The 17,239-nt window shown below is 31.7% G+C and overlaps 1 protein-coding gene across 1 annotated transcript; it reads left to right on the plus strand.

The window, feature by feature from the left end:
* Positions 1-14,064: 14,064 nt before the first annotated feature.
* LOC131596180 (BURP domain-containing protein 12-like) lies at positions 14,065-16,887 on the plus strand. The gene is made up of 3 exons (XM_058868765.1): positions 14,065-14,222; positions 14,392-14,542; positions 14,696-16,887. Exons 1-3 carry the CDS (start codon positions 14,184-14,186, stop codon positions 16,690-16,692), a joined length of 2,187 nt encoding a protein of 728 aa, XP_058724748.1. The 5' UTR covers positions 14,065-14,183; the 3' UTR covers positions 16,693-16,887.
* The last annotated feature ends 352 nt before the right edge of the window (positions 16,888-17,239 follow it).

Raw genomic sequence — 17,239 nt, forward strand, 5'->3', positions numbered from 1 at the left:
ACTTAAAACTGAGATTAAAACAATGAACTATTACCTTAGTTTTACACAACACTGAGACACTACTACGGAAACCTCTAACACAACGGTTGGAAAAAGGGTACCATCACACGTGTCATACTATTGTTAAGTAGGGTGTGGTTGTAAGTTCGCTGTTTCCACCACGGTCTGGAAACCATAATTGTAAGACAAGGCGCGCGCCACATATCACAACAGTTATTCTTATAAACTGTTGTGATATATACACGTAGATATTGGGTTCCAAACCCAACAACAACAAATAATTTAAAACATAAATTACTTTTGATCACAGTTACAGTAGTTAACCGTTGTTGAAAGTACCCAGAGTTTATTATATAATATGTAGATTACTTATTTTTCCAAACACCTCACAAAAAAATACAAGCATTCAAATTGATGAAGAAGTCTATAATTTGAAAATTAACTATTTTTGAAAACCAACTTAAACAAACTATTGTTTTCTGATTGCTTGCGCCTCATCATTCATTTCATGCTCTTTTACATATAGACTGTGGTTAATTGGTCTAACTCGTTTGATACATCGCTATCTTCGATTATAGTTAAATTTTAATAAGAACAAGGCATTGGATAATCTATTTCGTCATCATCACTTATCATCATAATTTTAGGATTATAGAACATCATAAAAATTATGATGATAAGTGTTGATGACGAGGCAGATTATCCAATTAATTGTTGTTATTGAAATTTAACTATATAATCGAAGATAGTGATGCATCTAAGGAGTCAGGTCATTATACCATATTTTACATGTAAAAGAGCATGAAATAAAAGATAATACGCAATCATTTCGGAAAATATTAATTGATATAAGTTAGTTTTCAAATTCAACTAAATTTGCAGATTATAAGTATCTATGTCAATTTAAATGAATATATTTTAAGTGAGAGTTAGTGAAACAAACAATCTATATAGAATATAATAAACTCAACCTAATCTTCTTTCTCTGAGAACATTAATCAACAATAACAAAAACATACAAAAGCAGTTATCAATAAAACAACATCATACAATAGAACCAGATATTATATAATGTTCCCAGGATGCACCTTTTATTGAAACTAATTGTACGTGGAACAAGAATCAATTATGAGGTTCATCTAGGTTGTGAATCTATGAAAAAGAAATATAAGGAGTAAGAATTTTACACAACAACTCATAATTCTTATATTTCTTCTCATAGTTTCGCAAATTAGATGAAGTTTGATGCTGTTATTTCTTTATTTACTTTTCTTGTGTCTTAACAATGTATTGTTTTGTAACCAAAGAAAAACAATGTATTGTTCTTGTTTTGAGTCCTACAAACCACTACAAAAAAGTGCAATTAGCCAAGTGAGTCTCACCTCGCAAAAGAAAAAATCATCCTGCAACGCAATAATTGCGGAGTTGACCAAATACCTCGCAAAAACGTTAGTCGCAACTTGTTCTAAGGGGAAAAGCACTTCGCAAATTAGCCAGGTGACTATCACTTCGTAATTTTGCCAGGTGAATTTTACCTCGCAACATCTATTCTAGAGTTGAGCAGAATAGAGCATGCGTGTCATAGCAGAGCAGAGTAGGATGTTCAAAGCAGAATAGACAAAAGGTTGCGAGGTGAATTTCAAGATGTGAAACCGCAAGTTTAATTTTTAAAAACAAATACATGCAACAAAATAAAAAACTAACAACTTACATCATCAATGGATATACATGAAGTCGTGGAACTGTAACAAAGTATGAAGTTCATATTGTCGTGAAGCTATCAAGAAGAAGTACAAGGTAGATGAAGTTTTCAACTAAGCTTCATACTTTTTGTAATTTATTCCTGTTAAGGTCGTGAAGACGAATCTAAAAAAAAGAGAATATTCAACAAGATGCAGCAAAAGAGATAATCAGGAACTATGTAACCAGAAGATGGAAAAAAGAATAATACTTTATGTATGAAGAACAAGAATCACGACTAATGACGAAGAAGAGAAAAAATGGATGTTGGGGTTTACCTGCAAACGATACGACGCTACTGTCAAAAAGTGAGAGTTAATTAGCTTATATATGGGTATACTATTTCACAACAGTTAAAATTATCAACTATATCGATATCCCTTTTATTATTTATTTATAAATAAATAAAAGTCTCAAAGGCGCGTCTTAACGTTAAAGGAATAAAATATTAGCGGCGCTGAGGTGCGAACTCATGAAAGTTTCATTTTATCACCACAGTTAAATGATTCATCGTTATTACATGTTAACATTTTTTAATTACAAAATTAAAAAAATTGTTAGCACCTTAGTTAGATATGTCACCAAAGTGTATTGATGAACCGTGGTGACTTTGGCGTTGTCGTATGCGCGTTTTGTAGTAGTGAAAGTTAATATTGAGCGCGCTATCTAGATTGGAAAATAATAAAAATGTAGATGTTGGGGCTCAAACTCATATGCACATAATTTTACCTCTTAGATTTTTAATAACCGAGGGGTAAAGTGATAGCTTTTCATGACGCTCTTTGTTACCTTATTTTTGTAGCCGAGATTAAATGCATTTCGTATCTGAAGTTAAATGTGCTTTTTCTCTTAAAGAATTTAAATTAAAAATTGCTCTTTTTAATGATGTTTGAAAAGGAAAATTTAATATTCAATCATGAACCCATGAATTATGGACACTTATAAAATATAATTTTTTAAGTTATTAGACAAATATTGATTATTTTTTAGCAAATCACTTTTTAATTTTGATGTTTTATTGTACTTTTTAATTTTGATGTTTTATTGTCATTTGAACAATATAATTTATTTATTATTTTATAATTATTTTAACAAAATATATACTAATGTACATGTATCTTAATTATTTTTAGGCTTAATTGCAACTTTGGTCCCCCTATTTAGTCATTTTTTCTATTTTGATCCTCCTATTTTAAAAACCACTATTTTAGTCCTTTTTTTAAGTTTTCTAATGAATTTTAGTCCCCCTTCAGATCAGGAGGCATTTTTTAATGAGTTGGCACTATTTTTTTCTTATGTGTCATTTTGTCTTTCACAAAATTATTTCCATGTCATTTTTTGTTTATTTAATATTAAATTATTTCATAAAGTTTAATAATAAATCAATTATTAAGTTATTTATTAAATATTTTTATAAATTTTTATTTTGAAATTATTTAATTTAATACAAATTTTTTTATAAATTTTTATTTTGAAATTATTTAATTTAATACAAATTTTAAAAGAAATACTTTGGAACCTAGGCCCATCAACTCTCAATACTCTTCAGCCCATATATATTTAAATTTCAACGTTTTTTAAAGCTATATAAAAACTAAAATTATTTATAGAGAAAACAATGTGGGTCTTTAATAGTCTCTTTTGTTCCTTATGTTGTCCAAAATCCAAAAGCTCTTTGTTACCTCTGGCTTGCAATCTTTGCAAAGTGACCCAAGTTGATTAACAAGAATATCACATAAAGTTTCAGCATCCACCTTTGCTTCTTGCTCTTCAAATATTCTGCTTTAGGCCTACAAACTTTTGTTTAGTTTTTATTCTGTTTTCTTTAAAATCACCTCATGCTACAGAGTATTCAAATTCAATCACGAAATGGAGAAGTCCAATTGAGTACCATCCTTGGCTTGGAACGAACTGTAAGTGGTAGAGGTTCTTGTAGAACACATTCAAAGACTAATGAATCAATAATGGTTGGTAAGAATGATGATAAAGATAGCTCAATATGCCGGTATCAGATAGTGGCCCCAACAGAAATAATGATTTACGTGTTGTTTCAATTTTGGGTATGGGAGGAGTCTCTAAAACAAACTCTGTAAAGCTGGCTGAGTATGATGGAAATTCCAGACAACATTTTTATATCAAAGCTTGATGAAATGTATGAATGCATTGGAGACAATTGGCCCAGAGTTCTATCATGTCCACCGAATTCTTCCCTTCAACCATTTCCTTCCCTTGCGCATATTAAATTTCACAACACGCCAATTTTGCATTAAAGTTCCACATTGGTTTCTCTATAAATAATTTTAGTCTTTATATTGCTTTAAAAAACTTTGCAATCTAAATATATATATTGGCTGAAGAGTGTTGAGAGAAATTGGGCCTAGGGTCCAAAGTATTTCTCTTAAAATTTGTATTAAATTAAATAATTTCAAAATAAAATTTTATAAAAAATATTTAATAAATAACTTAATAATTGATTTATTATTAAACTTAATAAAATAATTTAATATTAGATAAACAAAAAATGACATGGAAATAATTTTGTGAAAGACAAAATAGGACCAAAATAGTGGTTTTCAAAATAGGAGGATCAAAATCAAGAAAATGACTAAATAGGGGACCAAAGTTGCAATTAAGCCTTATTTTTAAATGCCATATCATGTGCGTGTATCAGTACCATGTAACAGATACATATTTGTACCTCTATCGTGTAACAGATACATACTCGTACCTATACAACATAATTTATCGTTTTACAGTTGTTACTACCGCCATAAACACCAGATTTATATTTCTATGATTTTAATATTTTCTATTATTTAATTTTTACTATCCTTATTTGGAAAAAAAAAAGAAAACCTTAAAGTTGACAAAATGGATGATCATGGATCTCTACTTCTCTCATTTTCTCTCCTTCACAAAAACAAGGGTGTGTTTGTTTCATGGCTTAATATTATATTCTTTGGAATACTATTCCAAGGATTATTATTCCCGGGAATATTGTTCCAATCTATGTGTTTGGTAGAAATTTAGATTCCTAGGTATAATAATAAAATTTGTTTAATTTTAAATTATAAAAAATTAAAAATAATAATAATGTGTGATAGTTGGAAGTTAGAGTTGGTTTAAGTTATTCCCATGGGAATATTTTATTCCCACCCTTTATGCTTTGGAATAAGAATTGAAAAACTATGTGTAAATAATATTCCTTGGAATAAAAAATTCCTTAGAATAACTTTTTAAAACTTGAATCAAACATGGGAATATTACATTCCCATACTCATATTCCCAGGAATAATTTTAGTAACCTTGAAACAAACACACCCCAAGTGTAATAGAATTAATGATATTAAAAAAAATTGATAAAAAGAAGAAGAGAGAGAAAATATTAGAGAGATATAGAGAAAAAAGTGTGAAGGAGATAGTTGAAGAGAAAAAAATATTAAAGGAGAGGATCCAAATCCCAAAATAGATTGATTTGATAGATATTAATTATATTGTTAATGGATGATCTAAATAATTCATTAATCTATTAATACTCAACTAAAATTTCTTTAAATTAAAAGTCATCTAATTTATCCCCTAAGATCTTTTTTATGGATATATTCTTAAAATAAATTAAAATATCTTTAATTTGATTTTTACTATCAATTATTTAATTTTTATATTTTACAAAAAAAAAGTAAGATATTTTGAAACAATTTTTAAAATATATTTTTTAAACGTACATGGGACACTTTTTGTGACTTTGTAGTAATTATTTAATCGCATTTTTATTACAAAACTCTCTTTTGAATTATTATAATCATTCATAACTAGAATTTAAAATAAAAGGCAACTATTTTTAAATATTATCATGTAATCATGTTATTAATTTTAAATCAATTTTACAATTTATTATATTATTTATTTAAAAAAGCGGATCGTGAAACGCGAGGAAAGAGAAAGAAATGAAAATTATTGTTTTATCATACCCCTGACAATTATTGCATGTGTTATGCTAAAAAAAATGCTTAGATAATGTCATTCATTAACTTGCCACACTCAGTCCAAACACAAGCTTTGTCTTAAAATAAAATGAATTATTGTATTAAATAATGGCATTCATTCCATCCATGGCAGACAATTATATATTATATATTATATATGGAGACCAGTGTTTTAAAAACTGGATCGATCATCAAATCAGTGAGAGTATTGAGTCACTAGTTTATTGGTCGAACTACTGAGTCATTGGTTGAACCGCATGACTAAATTGGGTTAAACCGGATAATTCGGTTGAAAAGACCGGTCGTTATAACACAATTATATAGGTATAAGATCAGTCAAACCAGATGATTCAGTCTCTACAAAATATAACCAGCACTTAAATTTTTTAAAATTATCATATTATAAATAAATTCACAAGTTCATAATTTAAATTCAAATTTTACATATAAGTATCAAACAAAATAAAATAGTACATAATTATAAAATATAATTGCAAACAAAAGTTTAATCTCAATATAATCTAATTGAATAAAATAATTCAATTGTGTAATAAATTTAATTTTAAAAAAAGAAAAATTGTTTCAATGTTGGGATCTCCTTTTTCAATATCAAAATTATCGATAATAAAATCAACCGCATTTGCAACAATTTTTTATTTTTATATTATTTTATTTTTTTAATAAAATAGTCAAATTGTTTTAAATTTTTAAATTAAAAATATTTAAAAATTGCATTTAAACCGCCAGTTTTTTCGATTTTAGCAGTTTACACCGGTTTTGACCGGTTCACACCAGTTCAATAACATTCTCGATCTAACTATTGAACAAAACCGATTATCAGGGCGGTTCCCGGTTCGACCGATCCGACCGACCGATCCAATTCAGTTTTTAAAACAATGATGAAAACGACAACAGAATCAGCACCGTTTCCTAACCAAGTTACACGTTTGCATAGAACCACCGCTTGAAACAAATCAACTTTTATAATTACATAATGAAAATTATATTAAAACACTTTACCAGCATCTCAATTAATGAAAATTATGCAAGTAAAAGGATATGCATATCTCAGCTTCATTTTTGGGTTATGTAACAAATCAATATCTATTTTTGGGTTATGTAACAAATCAATATCTAATTAATATGTAAAGTGGATAAATATGTTTTTTTCCCTCTGAAATAACAATTTTATTTTGTCACTATAAAAGTAAATAACATGTTTTAATTCCTACAAAATTATTAAACACGTAATTTTAATTCTTACTGTTAAATTAATGTGTATTTTTAAATGATTATTTTGGAGACATGTTTAAAACGTCTTCAAAAGATCCTTGAAAGAAAAATTAAAAATTTAATTTTTAAGTCAAAATTTTCATTACTTTTATCATTATCTTTTTTTTTTTTTTGAATAGGCAATGGAATTAAAAGAGAGCATAAGGGATGCTCACCCGAAAGAACACAACGGAAATACTCCTACCGATCAAAACAAGAAAGCGGAAGGGTATTCCAAGAGTAAAAGTTACAATAAGAATTACGCCTATAGAAGGAGCAAAGCCACCTCCAAGAGTTGTACACCACCCCACCCCAACATTCATTAAAGCTAAAAGACTCCTCTTTGAATATAGTAGCATTCCTTGACATCCAAATACCCCACACCGCCGCCAACCAAATAACCGCTATCATGTCTCTTAACACCGAACCTTTCACATTATGCATAGCAAACGGGAACCTAACAAAGTCCTCGTACGAAAGATCCTTGATAGTGCCAATCCACCGATAAGTCTTCATCCACACTTCCTTCAAAACTTCACAACCGCCTAAGAGATGTTCAAGGTTCTCATCCTCCTTATTGCAAAAGACGCAAAGTAAAAGACTAGAATCTAAAATGCCCCTTTTAAATAGTTGGTCCTTCGTGGCTATACGATTGTGGATGATTCTCCATCCGAATAAAAGAATCTTAGGCGGAGATTTTACCTTCCATAAATGCTCAGCAGCTTTAACAATGTTAGGGTCAAGGGGAGGACCGGACATTTTTTCAAAAAATCTGTTGTAACAAGATTTTACCGAGAAAATTCCGTCCGAGGAAGGCGCCCATATGAACCTGTCAGTTTCGTTAATGACTGGGACGCAGTCTTTGATATGCTGCAGCACCTCTGTCCGCAGCCCCTCATCCGACTCAGCCAGCATACCGAAAATAGCACCTTCATTCCAGTCCCAGCCATTACTATGGAACCCTCCTGCTGCAGCCACGGACAGCAGATCATTACCGGCTGCCACCAACAGATCCGGATAAGCTGCAGCAAAAGGTTGCTTCGCTGCCCAGCAACCATACCAGAACGGTATGTCCACTCCATTGCCAATGATACAATCCACTGCCCCTGCAAAACCATGAGTTAAAAGGGAAATATAATTATCAGATATGAGCAAGTCCCTCCACCAAATTGAGTCGGTCTTCTCAATGACAGACACATCCCCAACCAACACTTTCCTCTTCACCTCGCCGTATCTAGAAGCAAGAATTCCACGCCAAACCGCATCCTCATCCGTCAAGATTCTCCTTTTCCATTTACTCAACAACGCTAAATTCATCACCTCAACATTCTTCACTCCCAAACCTCCTTCGTTTCTCCCTTTACAAACTGTCTCCCACCGAACCCAATGGATAGTTCTTCTACCCTCTCTACCACTCCAAAGGAAGGAACTTTGAATAGACCGAATTTCGTTGAGAACCTTCGAAGGAGCTTTATAGAAGGACAACGAATAAATGGGTATGGCATTTAAAACAGAATTAATCAAGCTCACTCTTCCCGCTATCGAAAGGTTCACTCCTTTCCACACCGCTAGCCTTATTCTAAGATGAGATAGCAAATCCTTCCACATCGATAATTTCCTAGGACTATCTCCTACCCTCACGCCTAGAAATTTAAAAGGCAAAAAACCAACTTTACACGCAAGAAAACTCGAAGCCGCTTCCATGAACCAATCTCCCACATTGACTCCATAAATGTTACTCTTGTTGAAATTAACCCTCACCCCTGACATAATCTCAAAACCTCTAAGAATAGACTTAATGGTCCAAATATTCGCGAGATCTCCTTCCGCTATGAATATTGTATCATCCGCGAATTGAAGCATACCACACGCATCAATTTCGTTATAAAGAAAACCTCTAAAATCACCCAACGAGGTAGCTCTATTCATAAGGCCCGTTAGAACTTCCGCGGCTATGACAAACAAAAACGGGGACAACGTATCACCTTGGCGGAGGCCCTTTTCCACATTAAATTCCTTAGTGACACTCCCATTAATGATAATGGACAAAGAGCTAGTAAACACACATCCTTCCATCCACCTTAACCATCTTTCCCCGAACCCCATTTTCTTAAGAACAAACCTCAACAAATTCCAACTTAACCGATCATAAGCTTTCTCAAAATCCACCTTCATAACGAAACACCTCCTCTTCTTTCTTTTGGCCAAATCCAACACCTCATTCACCACCAAAACACCATCCGAAATATTTCTCCCCGGAACAAAGGCCGTTTGGTTATTTGAAATCAACTTCCCTAGGACCCTTTTCAACCTACCCGCCAAAAGCTTTGAAATGATCTTATAAAGGCTACCGACAAGGCAAATCGGTCTAAATTCGGTCAATTTGATAGGATGCTTAACTTTTGGAATAAGCGTGATGAAGGATGAAGTACATCCTTTCGTAAGCTTAGCTTTATCAAAGAAATCCTTTACGAAACACTCCACATCCTTCTTTACCTTCTCCCAACATTGTTGAAAGAATTCCAACGTGAAACCATCCGGGCCCGGGCTTTTATTACCATCGCAATCCCACACCGCCGTCTTAATTTCCTCTTCCGAGAAGGGCCTTTCCATCCACTCCTTTTCTTCAATGTTCAAAGAACGAAAAACCAGTCCCTCCGGGACAGCTCTGTCAATATTCTCCTCCTTGTAAAAACCTTCAAAATGGTCCCTAACTTCCCTTTTAATATCGTCAACACCTTCCACCCTACCCCGCTCACCCTCTAAAACCGATATCGCTCCTTTTCTTTGTCTATTTTTAATAGAGTTGTGAAAGAACCTAGTATTCTTATCTCCCTCCTTCAACCATAATTGTCTCGACTTTAGCCTTAGCATACTTTCTTTCGTGTTCAAACAATTCCACATCTCACAAGTTGCTTCTTTCCTTCTCTCCACCAAGTCGTCAATATTTTCACCAAAGTTGTCTACCAACAAAGAATCCATATCGTTAATAATCCCCACCTCCTCCACTACTTTTAAATCAATCCACCCGAATATCTCCCGATTCCACCATTTTAATCTTTCCTTCAACCTCTTAAGTTTCTCAAACAAAACGAAATCTCCCCTTCCTTTAATGATAATCTTACTCCACTCCTCATGAATGAAAGCCTTGAAGTCTTTATGAGTAAACCAAGAATTGTTGAATTTAAAGGGTTTTGGACCCCAATCCACCGTACCGCACACTAGACTAATAGGAACATGATCCGATACATCTCTCGAGCCTATTCTTTGATCCATTTTGAAACTTTAAAAAATCATATTTAATTTTTATCATTATAAAAAATGTTAAAGTTTGCAAAATAAATATTTTACAGTATTCTAAACATGTATAAAAAAAATTATTCAAAATTTTAAAAATAAAAAAATAATTAAATAGTTTTTAAAATTTTATAAAATAACAGAACTAAAACTGCATGCATAAAAACTTTAAAAAAATTATTCACTGAAAAATATATTTAACTATATGTAAGGTTATTAGAAATACTCGAATTACCTGCGGAATTTCCTACGGCTGCAGGTATACCTGCGAATTTTCCTAGGACTTTATTAAATAAAATCAATTTCTTGCGGATCCAGCATTGGCAGCAAATTGCGCAGGAATACTTGCGGAATATATATTTAAAAAAAATATTTAACAAAAATATAAAATCCGTAGGTAATTTCGCAGGAAACTTTCCTGCGGATTTTCTTGTAAATATCTATTTTTAATAAAATCAAATTGTAATACAAAATCCGCAGGTAATTCTGCAAGGAAGTTTCCGGCGAAATTACTACAGATTTAACATATTTCAATATTTTAATTTATAAAAAAATTAATCATTATTTTCTATTATATTAATCATTTTTATGGTCTTTTTTTATTTAGATTAATTTTAATTCTTAATCCTATTTTTTTTACGTTATTAATTATTTTTATAATATATTTTAGTTAATTTTTAATTTTAATCTTTATTTTTAATAAAATAAATAAATGATATGCAAATTTTGTTATATATATATATATATATATATATATATATATATATATATATATATATATATATATATATATATATATATATATATATATATATATATATATATATATATATATATATATAAAATAGGTATGATATCACTTGACAATTATTGTACATGCTTTTGTCTTAAAATGGAATGAGTTATTGTAAAAAAATACTTAGATAATGTCATTCATCTTATCCATTATTAGATAATTGTCTACTCATGAAACATGCAACAACTTCCGAAACAAAAATTTAAATAACAATGTTTAAAAAAAAAATTACCAAAAAAATAAGTTTTTCAAAAAATTTAGCAAAATGTTTAGGTTTTGCGGGATCCTTTGGGCTATTCGCCAAACTATTTGACGCATTAGTATATTATGTTACTCAATTAGTCAATCCATTTGGCGTATGAGTGTAAAAGGAATAGGAAAAGAAAAAAAAAATTCTCCACATAGGCGCCAAACCATATGGCGCATACACCTAATTTTGTACCAATGTGCCAATTCATTTGGCGCATACTCCAGAGGTCCTGCAAAACCTAGACATTTTAGTAAATTTTTTGAAAATCTTGTTTTTTTGGTAATTTTTTTTTAAAACCTTGTTATTTAATTTTTTTTTTCACAACTTCCCACACTAGTCCAAACACAGCTTTGTCTTAAAATCAAATGAATTTATTGTAGTAAATAATGCCATTCATCTTATCCATGGCAGACAATTAGATACGGAGACGACAACCGGTGGATCAGGGCTAGCATAATATAATATGAGAACAGCACCGTCTCCTAACCAAGTTACACGTTTGCATAGAACCACCGGTTGAAACAAAGCAATTTTAATAATTACACAATACCACATCCATTCAGGGCTAGCATAATATAATATGAGATCTTAAACAAATTTTAAATTAAGCTTTTATTTTTTATTTATATTGACATCTTAAGATATTTTTGATATTTATTATGAAATTAATGTTAAAGTATACAAATAATATTTACACTGTTAACTTTAATTATGAGTTTAAAGATAGTGCACTGTCAGTGTAAATCAGTTTTACACATACAACCAATCAAAATACTTTAATTTGCCATGTAATTACAGTTTTTTAAAATTAAAAATGGATTTTATTCTGATGCATGTCTCTCATTGGTTGACAGTGTAAAAATACTTTACACTGTCAGTGCATTTCCTTTTTTCCCTTTAATTGTTCCTATCCATTTGTAGTTGGTCCATTAATGCATGATTGACGTTGAATCTGGTAGAAAGAGCACGGATCAATCTCTCACAACTGCGATCGGAGAAGAGAGTTAAAATCAATCAACATTCAAAACATTTTTTTTAAATAAATTTAGTCTCCCGCAAATGTGATCGGGAGGGGACTGGAATCAAATATTTATTGTTCACACTAAATCAAACCAAATTGCACTATGTTACGAAATCTTACTACAAAATATATATTTCTTTAGTTTTTAGAGAAATCAACTGTATATTTTATCATATTTTTTGTATAATATTTATTTATACCATTTGACAAAATATATTTTATTATATTTTTCATATAATATTTATTTACGAATACAATTTCATGTATATCATTCTTTAAACCTAAGATAAAATTGTAAGATGCATTTTTATGTATCAAATTATAAATTTATTTTAAAAATTATAAATTTTTTTTATAGTAATATATAAACTATTAAATATAAAATTATATTTGTTTTTATATACGTATGAATAGCTCAATACATACTTTATAAAAAATCGAATCATTCGATCCAATTCAAATCACATTAGTTTGGTCACATTTTTTCTCTTACAGTTCGGATGATTTTTAGCGTTAAGATTGCTCAAATCACACCGCAAATCAGTGTTTTAAAAATCGGACTGAACCGGCAGGTCGGACCGGTCAGACCGGGAACTGGAGGGGTCACCGGTCTGGTCTGAGTGCTGGATCAGATATGCTATTGAATCGGTAAAAATCAACCAAAATCAGTCAAAACTGGAAAAAAACTGGTGAACCGGCGGTTTTAGAAAACCAGTGGTTCAAATGCATACTCTTTTTTTTTTCCGTACAAAACGACGTCGTTTTCATGTTTTTTAATAAAAAATATAATTAGACTTTATTCAAATCTTATTTGAAATAATTTTCCCTATTTGCAATTACACTTGATTTAAAATTTATTTAAATTTATATTTTGTATTATTTTGTTGTGAGTGATGATTATATTTAGATTTTGAAGGTAAAAAATAAACATGTGAAATTATGATATTTTAAAATTTTAAAATTTTGTAGGTGTTGTGATATTTTTTAGAGACCTAGTCATCTGGTTCGACTGATTTAATAAATATATAATATTGTAATAGATACCGGTTTATTCAACCGAGTCATTTAGTTAAATCCGATTTAGTTAGACGGTTTGACCAGTGACTCAGTGGTTCAACCAATAAACGAGTGATCCAGTATCCTCACCGATTTAATGACCGTTCCGGTTTTTAAAAACATTGCCGCAAACACCTCTACCGCAACTATGACCGGGAAGGAACTAAAACCAATCATATTCAAAACATTTCTTTAAATAAATTAATTGTTTTATCATGCCACTTGACAATTAATGGACATTACGTACCATTTCCAAACCAAGTCACATGTTTGTAAAATAATATGCCTCTGTGTTTTTCATTCCATAACTAGTAAAATAATATGGCCAAAACAATAAATAGTATGTACTTATTACACCTTACAAGCTTGAAAAGGCACAATGTTAGTTATATAATGTTTTAAAGTTGAGATTTCTACATAAAAAATGCTAAAAGAAAACGTGAATGAATATCTCCAAACAATTATTTCAATATCATCTTTTGTCTTCATTCCAATGCAAGTCCAATTTCCCACACTCACTCCAAACACACCTACTATGTTTTTAAATCAAATGAATTATTGTAAAAAAATATTAGATAATGTCATTCATACTACTGTTTTATAATTTTAAGAGATTACGATTCTTTTCTTCTGGTCTGATCAAATATTTTAAATTACTATAATTGATAATTACATAATACCATCCCCTCTCTACATTATATAAATGCTACACGCGTCTTTGTTTTCATTCCATCTCAACTTCTTCTCTTCATCATTTCTTCCAATATGAAGTTTCATTTCTTTCACATTATTACCTTTCTCATGGTGAGTTGCTCACAAACTCGATGCATAAACTACTTTCATTTCTTCAAATACTTGTTATGATATTCTATGTCTCTATTTTGCTTGTAAAAAATGATTATAATGTTAATATATATGCTCTATTTTGCTTGTAAGTAAATGAATACTAATGTTAATATGTTCTCAAATGCAGCTTCTGCTAGTGGCAACTAATGCTGAAACGTTACCACCTCAACTTTACTGGAAGTCCATACTCCCCAACTCTCCAATGCCGAAAGTCATCACTAATCTCCTACTTTCGGACTCACCGATGGCAAAAACCATCACTAATCTGCTACTCCCTGGTCAGTGTTATACTCTAAAATTTATACTTTTATAGTAATATCTTTAAACTCTCTCTACACTTTAATATATAAACACTTTAATATATAAACGGAAATTTACTTCCATGTGATTATAATTATTTCCTTTTACAATTTAATTCATTGCTTAAATAGGTTTAGATGATGGAGTCAAAAAGAGCTACTCTGATGGAGGTGAAGTTGAAGGTAAGACAGATGTAATTCCTAAAAAATTATCTAATGGATTCGGTTACCATGATGCTGTAAGTGAGCCTAATGTAAATTTCAAGGAATTATCTAATGGGTTCGGTTACCATCATGCTGCAAGTGAGGCAGATGGAAATTCCGAAGAATTACCAAATGGGTTCGGTTACCATCATGCTGCAAGTGAGGCTGATGTAAATTCCAAAAAATTACCAAATGGATTCGGTTACCATCTTGCTGCAAGTGAGCCTAATGTAAATTCCAAGGAATTATCTAATGGGTTCGGTTACCATCATGCTGCAAGTGAGGCAGATGGAAATTCCAGAGAATTACCAAATGGGTTCGGTTACCATCATGCTGCAAGTGACGCTGATGTAAATTCTAAAATATTACCAAATGGATTCCGTTACCATCTTGCTGCAAGTGAGGCTGATGAAAATTCCAAAGAATTATCTAATGGGTTCGTTTACCATCATGCTGCAAGTGAGGCCGATGCAAATTCAAGAGAATTACCTAATGGTTTCGGTTACCATCATGCTGGAAGTGAGTCTGATATAAATTCTAGAGAAATATCTAATGGGTTTGGTTACCATCATGTTGCAAGTGAGACTGATGTAAATTCGAGAGAATTACCTAATGGGTTTGGTTACCATCATGGTGCAAGTGAGGCTTATGTAAATTCTAGAAAATTATCTAATGGGTTCGGTTACCATCATGCTGCAAGTGAATCTGGTGTAACTTCAGGAGAATTACCTAATGGATTTGGTTACAATCATGCTATAAGTGGGGTTGATGGAAATTCTAAAGAATTACCTAATGGATTTGGTTACCATCATGGTGCAAGTGAGCCTGATGTAAATTTTAGAGAATTACCTAACGGGTTTGGTTACCATCATGCGACAAGTGAGGCTGGTGTGAAGTCCGAAGAATTACCTAATGGGTTCGGTTACCATCATGCTGCAAGTGAACCTGATGTAAATTCAGGAGAATTACCTAATGGATTTGGTTACAATCATGCTATAAGTGGGGTTGATGGAAATTCTAAAGAATTACCTAATGGGTTCCGTTACCATCATGCTGCAAGTAAGCCGGATGTAAATTCTGGAGATTTACCTAATGGGTTCCGTTACCATCATGCTGCAAGTAAGTCAGATGTAAATTCTGGAGATTTATCTAATGGGTTCCGTTACCATCATGCTGCAAGTAAGCCTAATGTAAATTCTGGAGATTCACATAATGGGTTCCGTTACCATCATATTGCTAGTGAGGCTCAATTGCATGATAAACCAAAAGCAACAATCTTCTTCTTTGAAAAGGAATTGCACCATGGAACAAAATCATACATTAGATTTGCCAAAACCAATCCAAATAACGAAGCAAAATTCTTGCCTAGAGAAGTTGCTAGTTCAATACCTTTTTCATCAAAAAAGTTGGAATACATACTCAACAAACTGAACATCAAGAAAGGGTCAAAGGGTGCTCGCATTGTGAACAACACAATCACTGACTGTGAAGTGGAAAGCATCAAAGGAGAAGAAAAACTTTGCGTAACATCATTGGAGTCCATGATTGATTTCTCTATTTCTAAAATTGGGAAAAATCTCGAGGCTGTTTCAACAGAAACGTACAAAGAGAGTGACTTTCAACAATATAAAGTAATAACACAAGGAGTGAAGAGGTTGGGGGAGAAGAACAAAGCTGTTGTGTGCCACAAACAGAATTACCCTTATGCAGTGTTTTTCTGCCACACAACAGATACAACTAAAGTTTACTCAGTGCCTTTGGAGGCTGTTGATGGAAGCAGGGTTAAAGCTATTGTTGTGTGTCACACTGATACATCTCAATGGAACCCAAAGCATTTTGCATTTTTAGAACTCAAAGTTAAAGTTGGAACTGCTCCTATTTGCCACCTACTACCTCAAGATCATGTGGCATGGATTTCCAAGTAGGACCACTCTTTTTTTCGCTTTCACATTTAGGTGTGTTGTGTTTTGTTATGATGTATTACTACAAGTGTGCTATTTGTTTTACTTTGATGTCTTTCTATGATGTATAACACGTATGCTAAATAAAGTTGCTTTCAAGTAATGGTTCAATGTTATGGCTCACTGCAGCATAAATAAATGTTTTGTCTCTGTTTATCACCCTTGCTATTCAACCTTAAAAACTATCGATGACATGCAATTTCTTGTTGGGAGTAGAAATGGTGATTTTTCAGCAACCTTGAAAAAAAATCGATCTTAGATATATATGTAATTCATATGCCATCGGTAGTCCCCCATGAGCGTAAGACTTTCTCAATTGCCATCATACTTTCCCCTCACACAACCAATGTCCTAGCATCTAATGAAAGGACTCAAAACCTGAACAATATTAAAAGGGTTAATACCTATTTTCACCCATGCCATATGGAGTTAGTTTAAAAAATCCCCCCTGTCAAAAAAAAGAGTTACAAAAATTCCTCTAACATTTGAAGATTCTCTCGTTTTAAAGTCA

The sequence above is a fragment of the Vicia villosa genome, linkage group LG4 (assembly GCF_029867415.1).
Source record: "Vicia villosa cultivar HV-30 ecotype Madison, WI linkage group LG4, Vvil1.0, whole genome shotgun sequence".
NCBI lineage: Eukaryota > Viridiplantae > Streptophyta > Magnoliopsida > Fabales > Fabaceae > Vicia > Vicia villosa.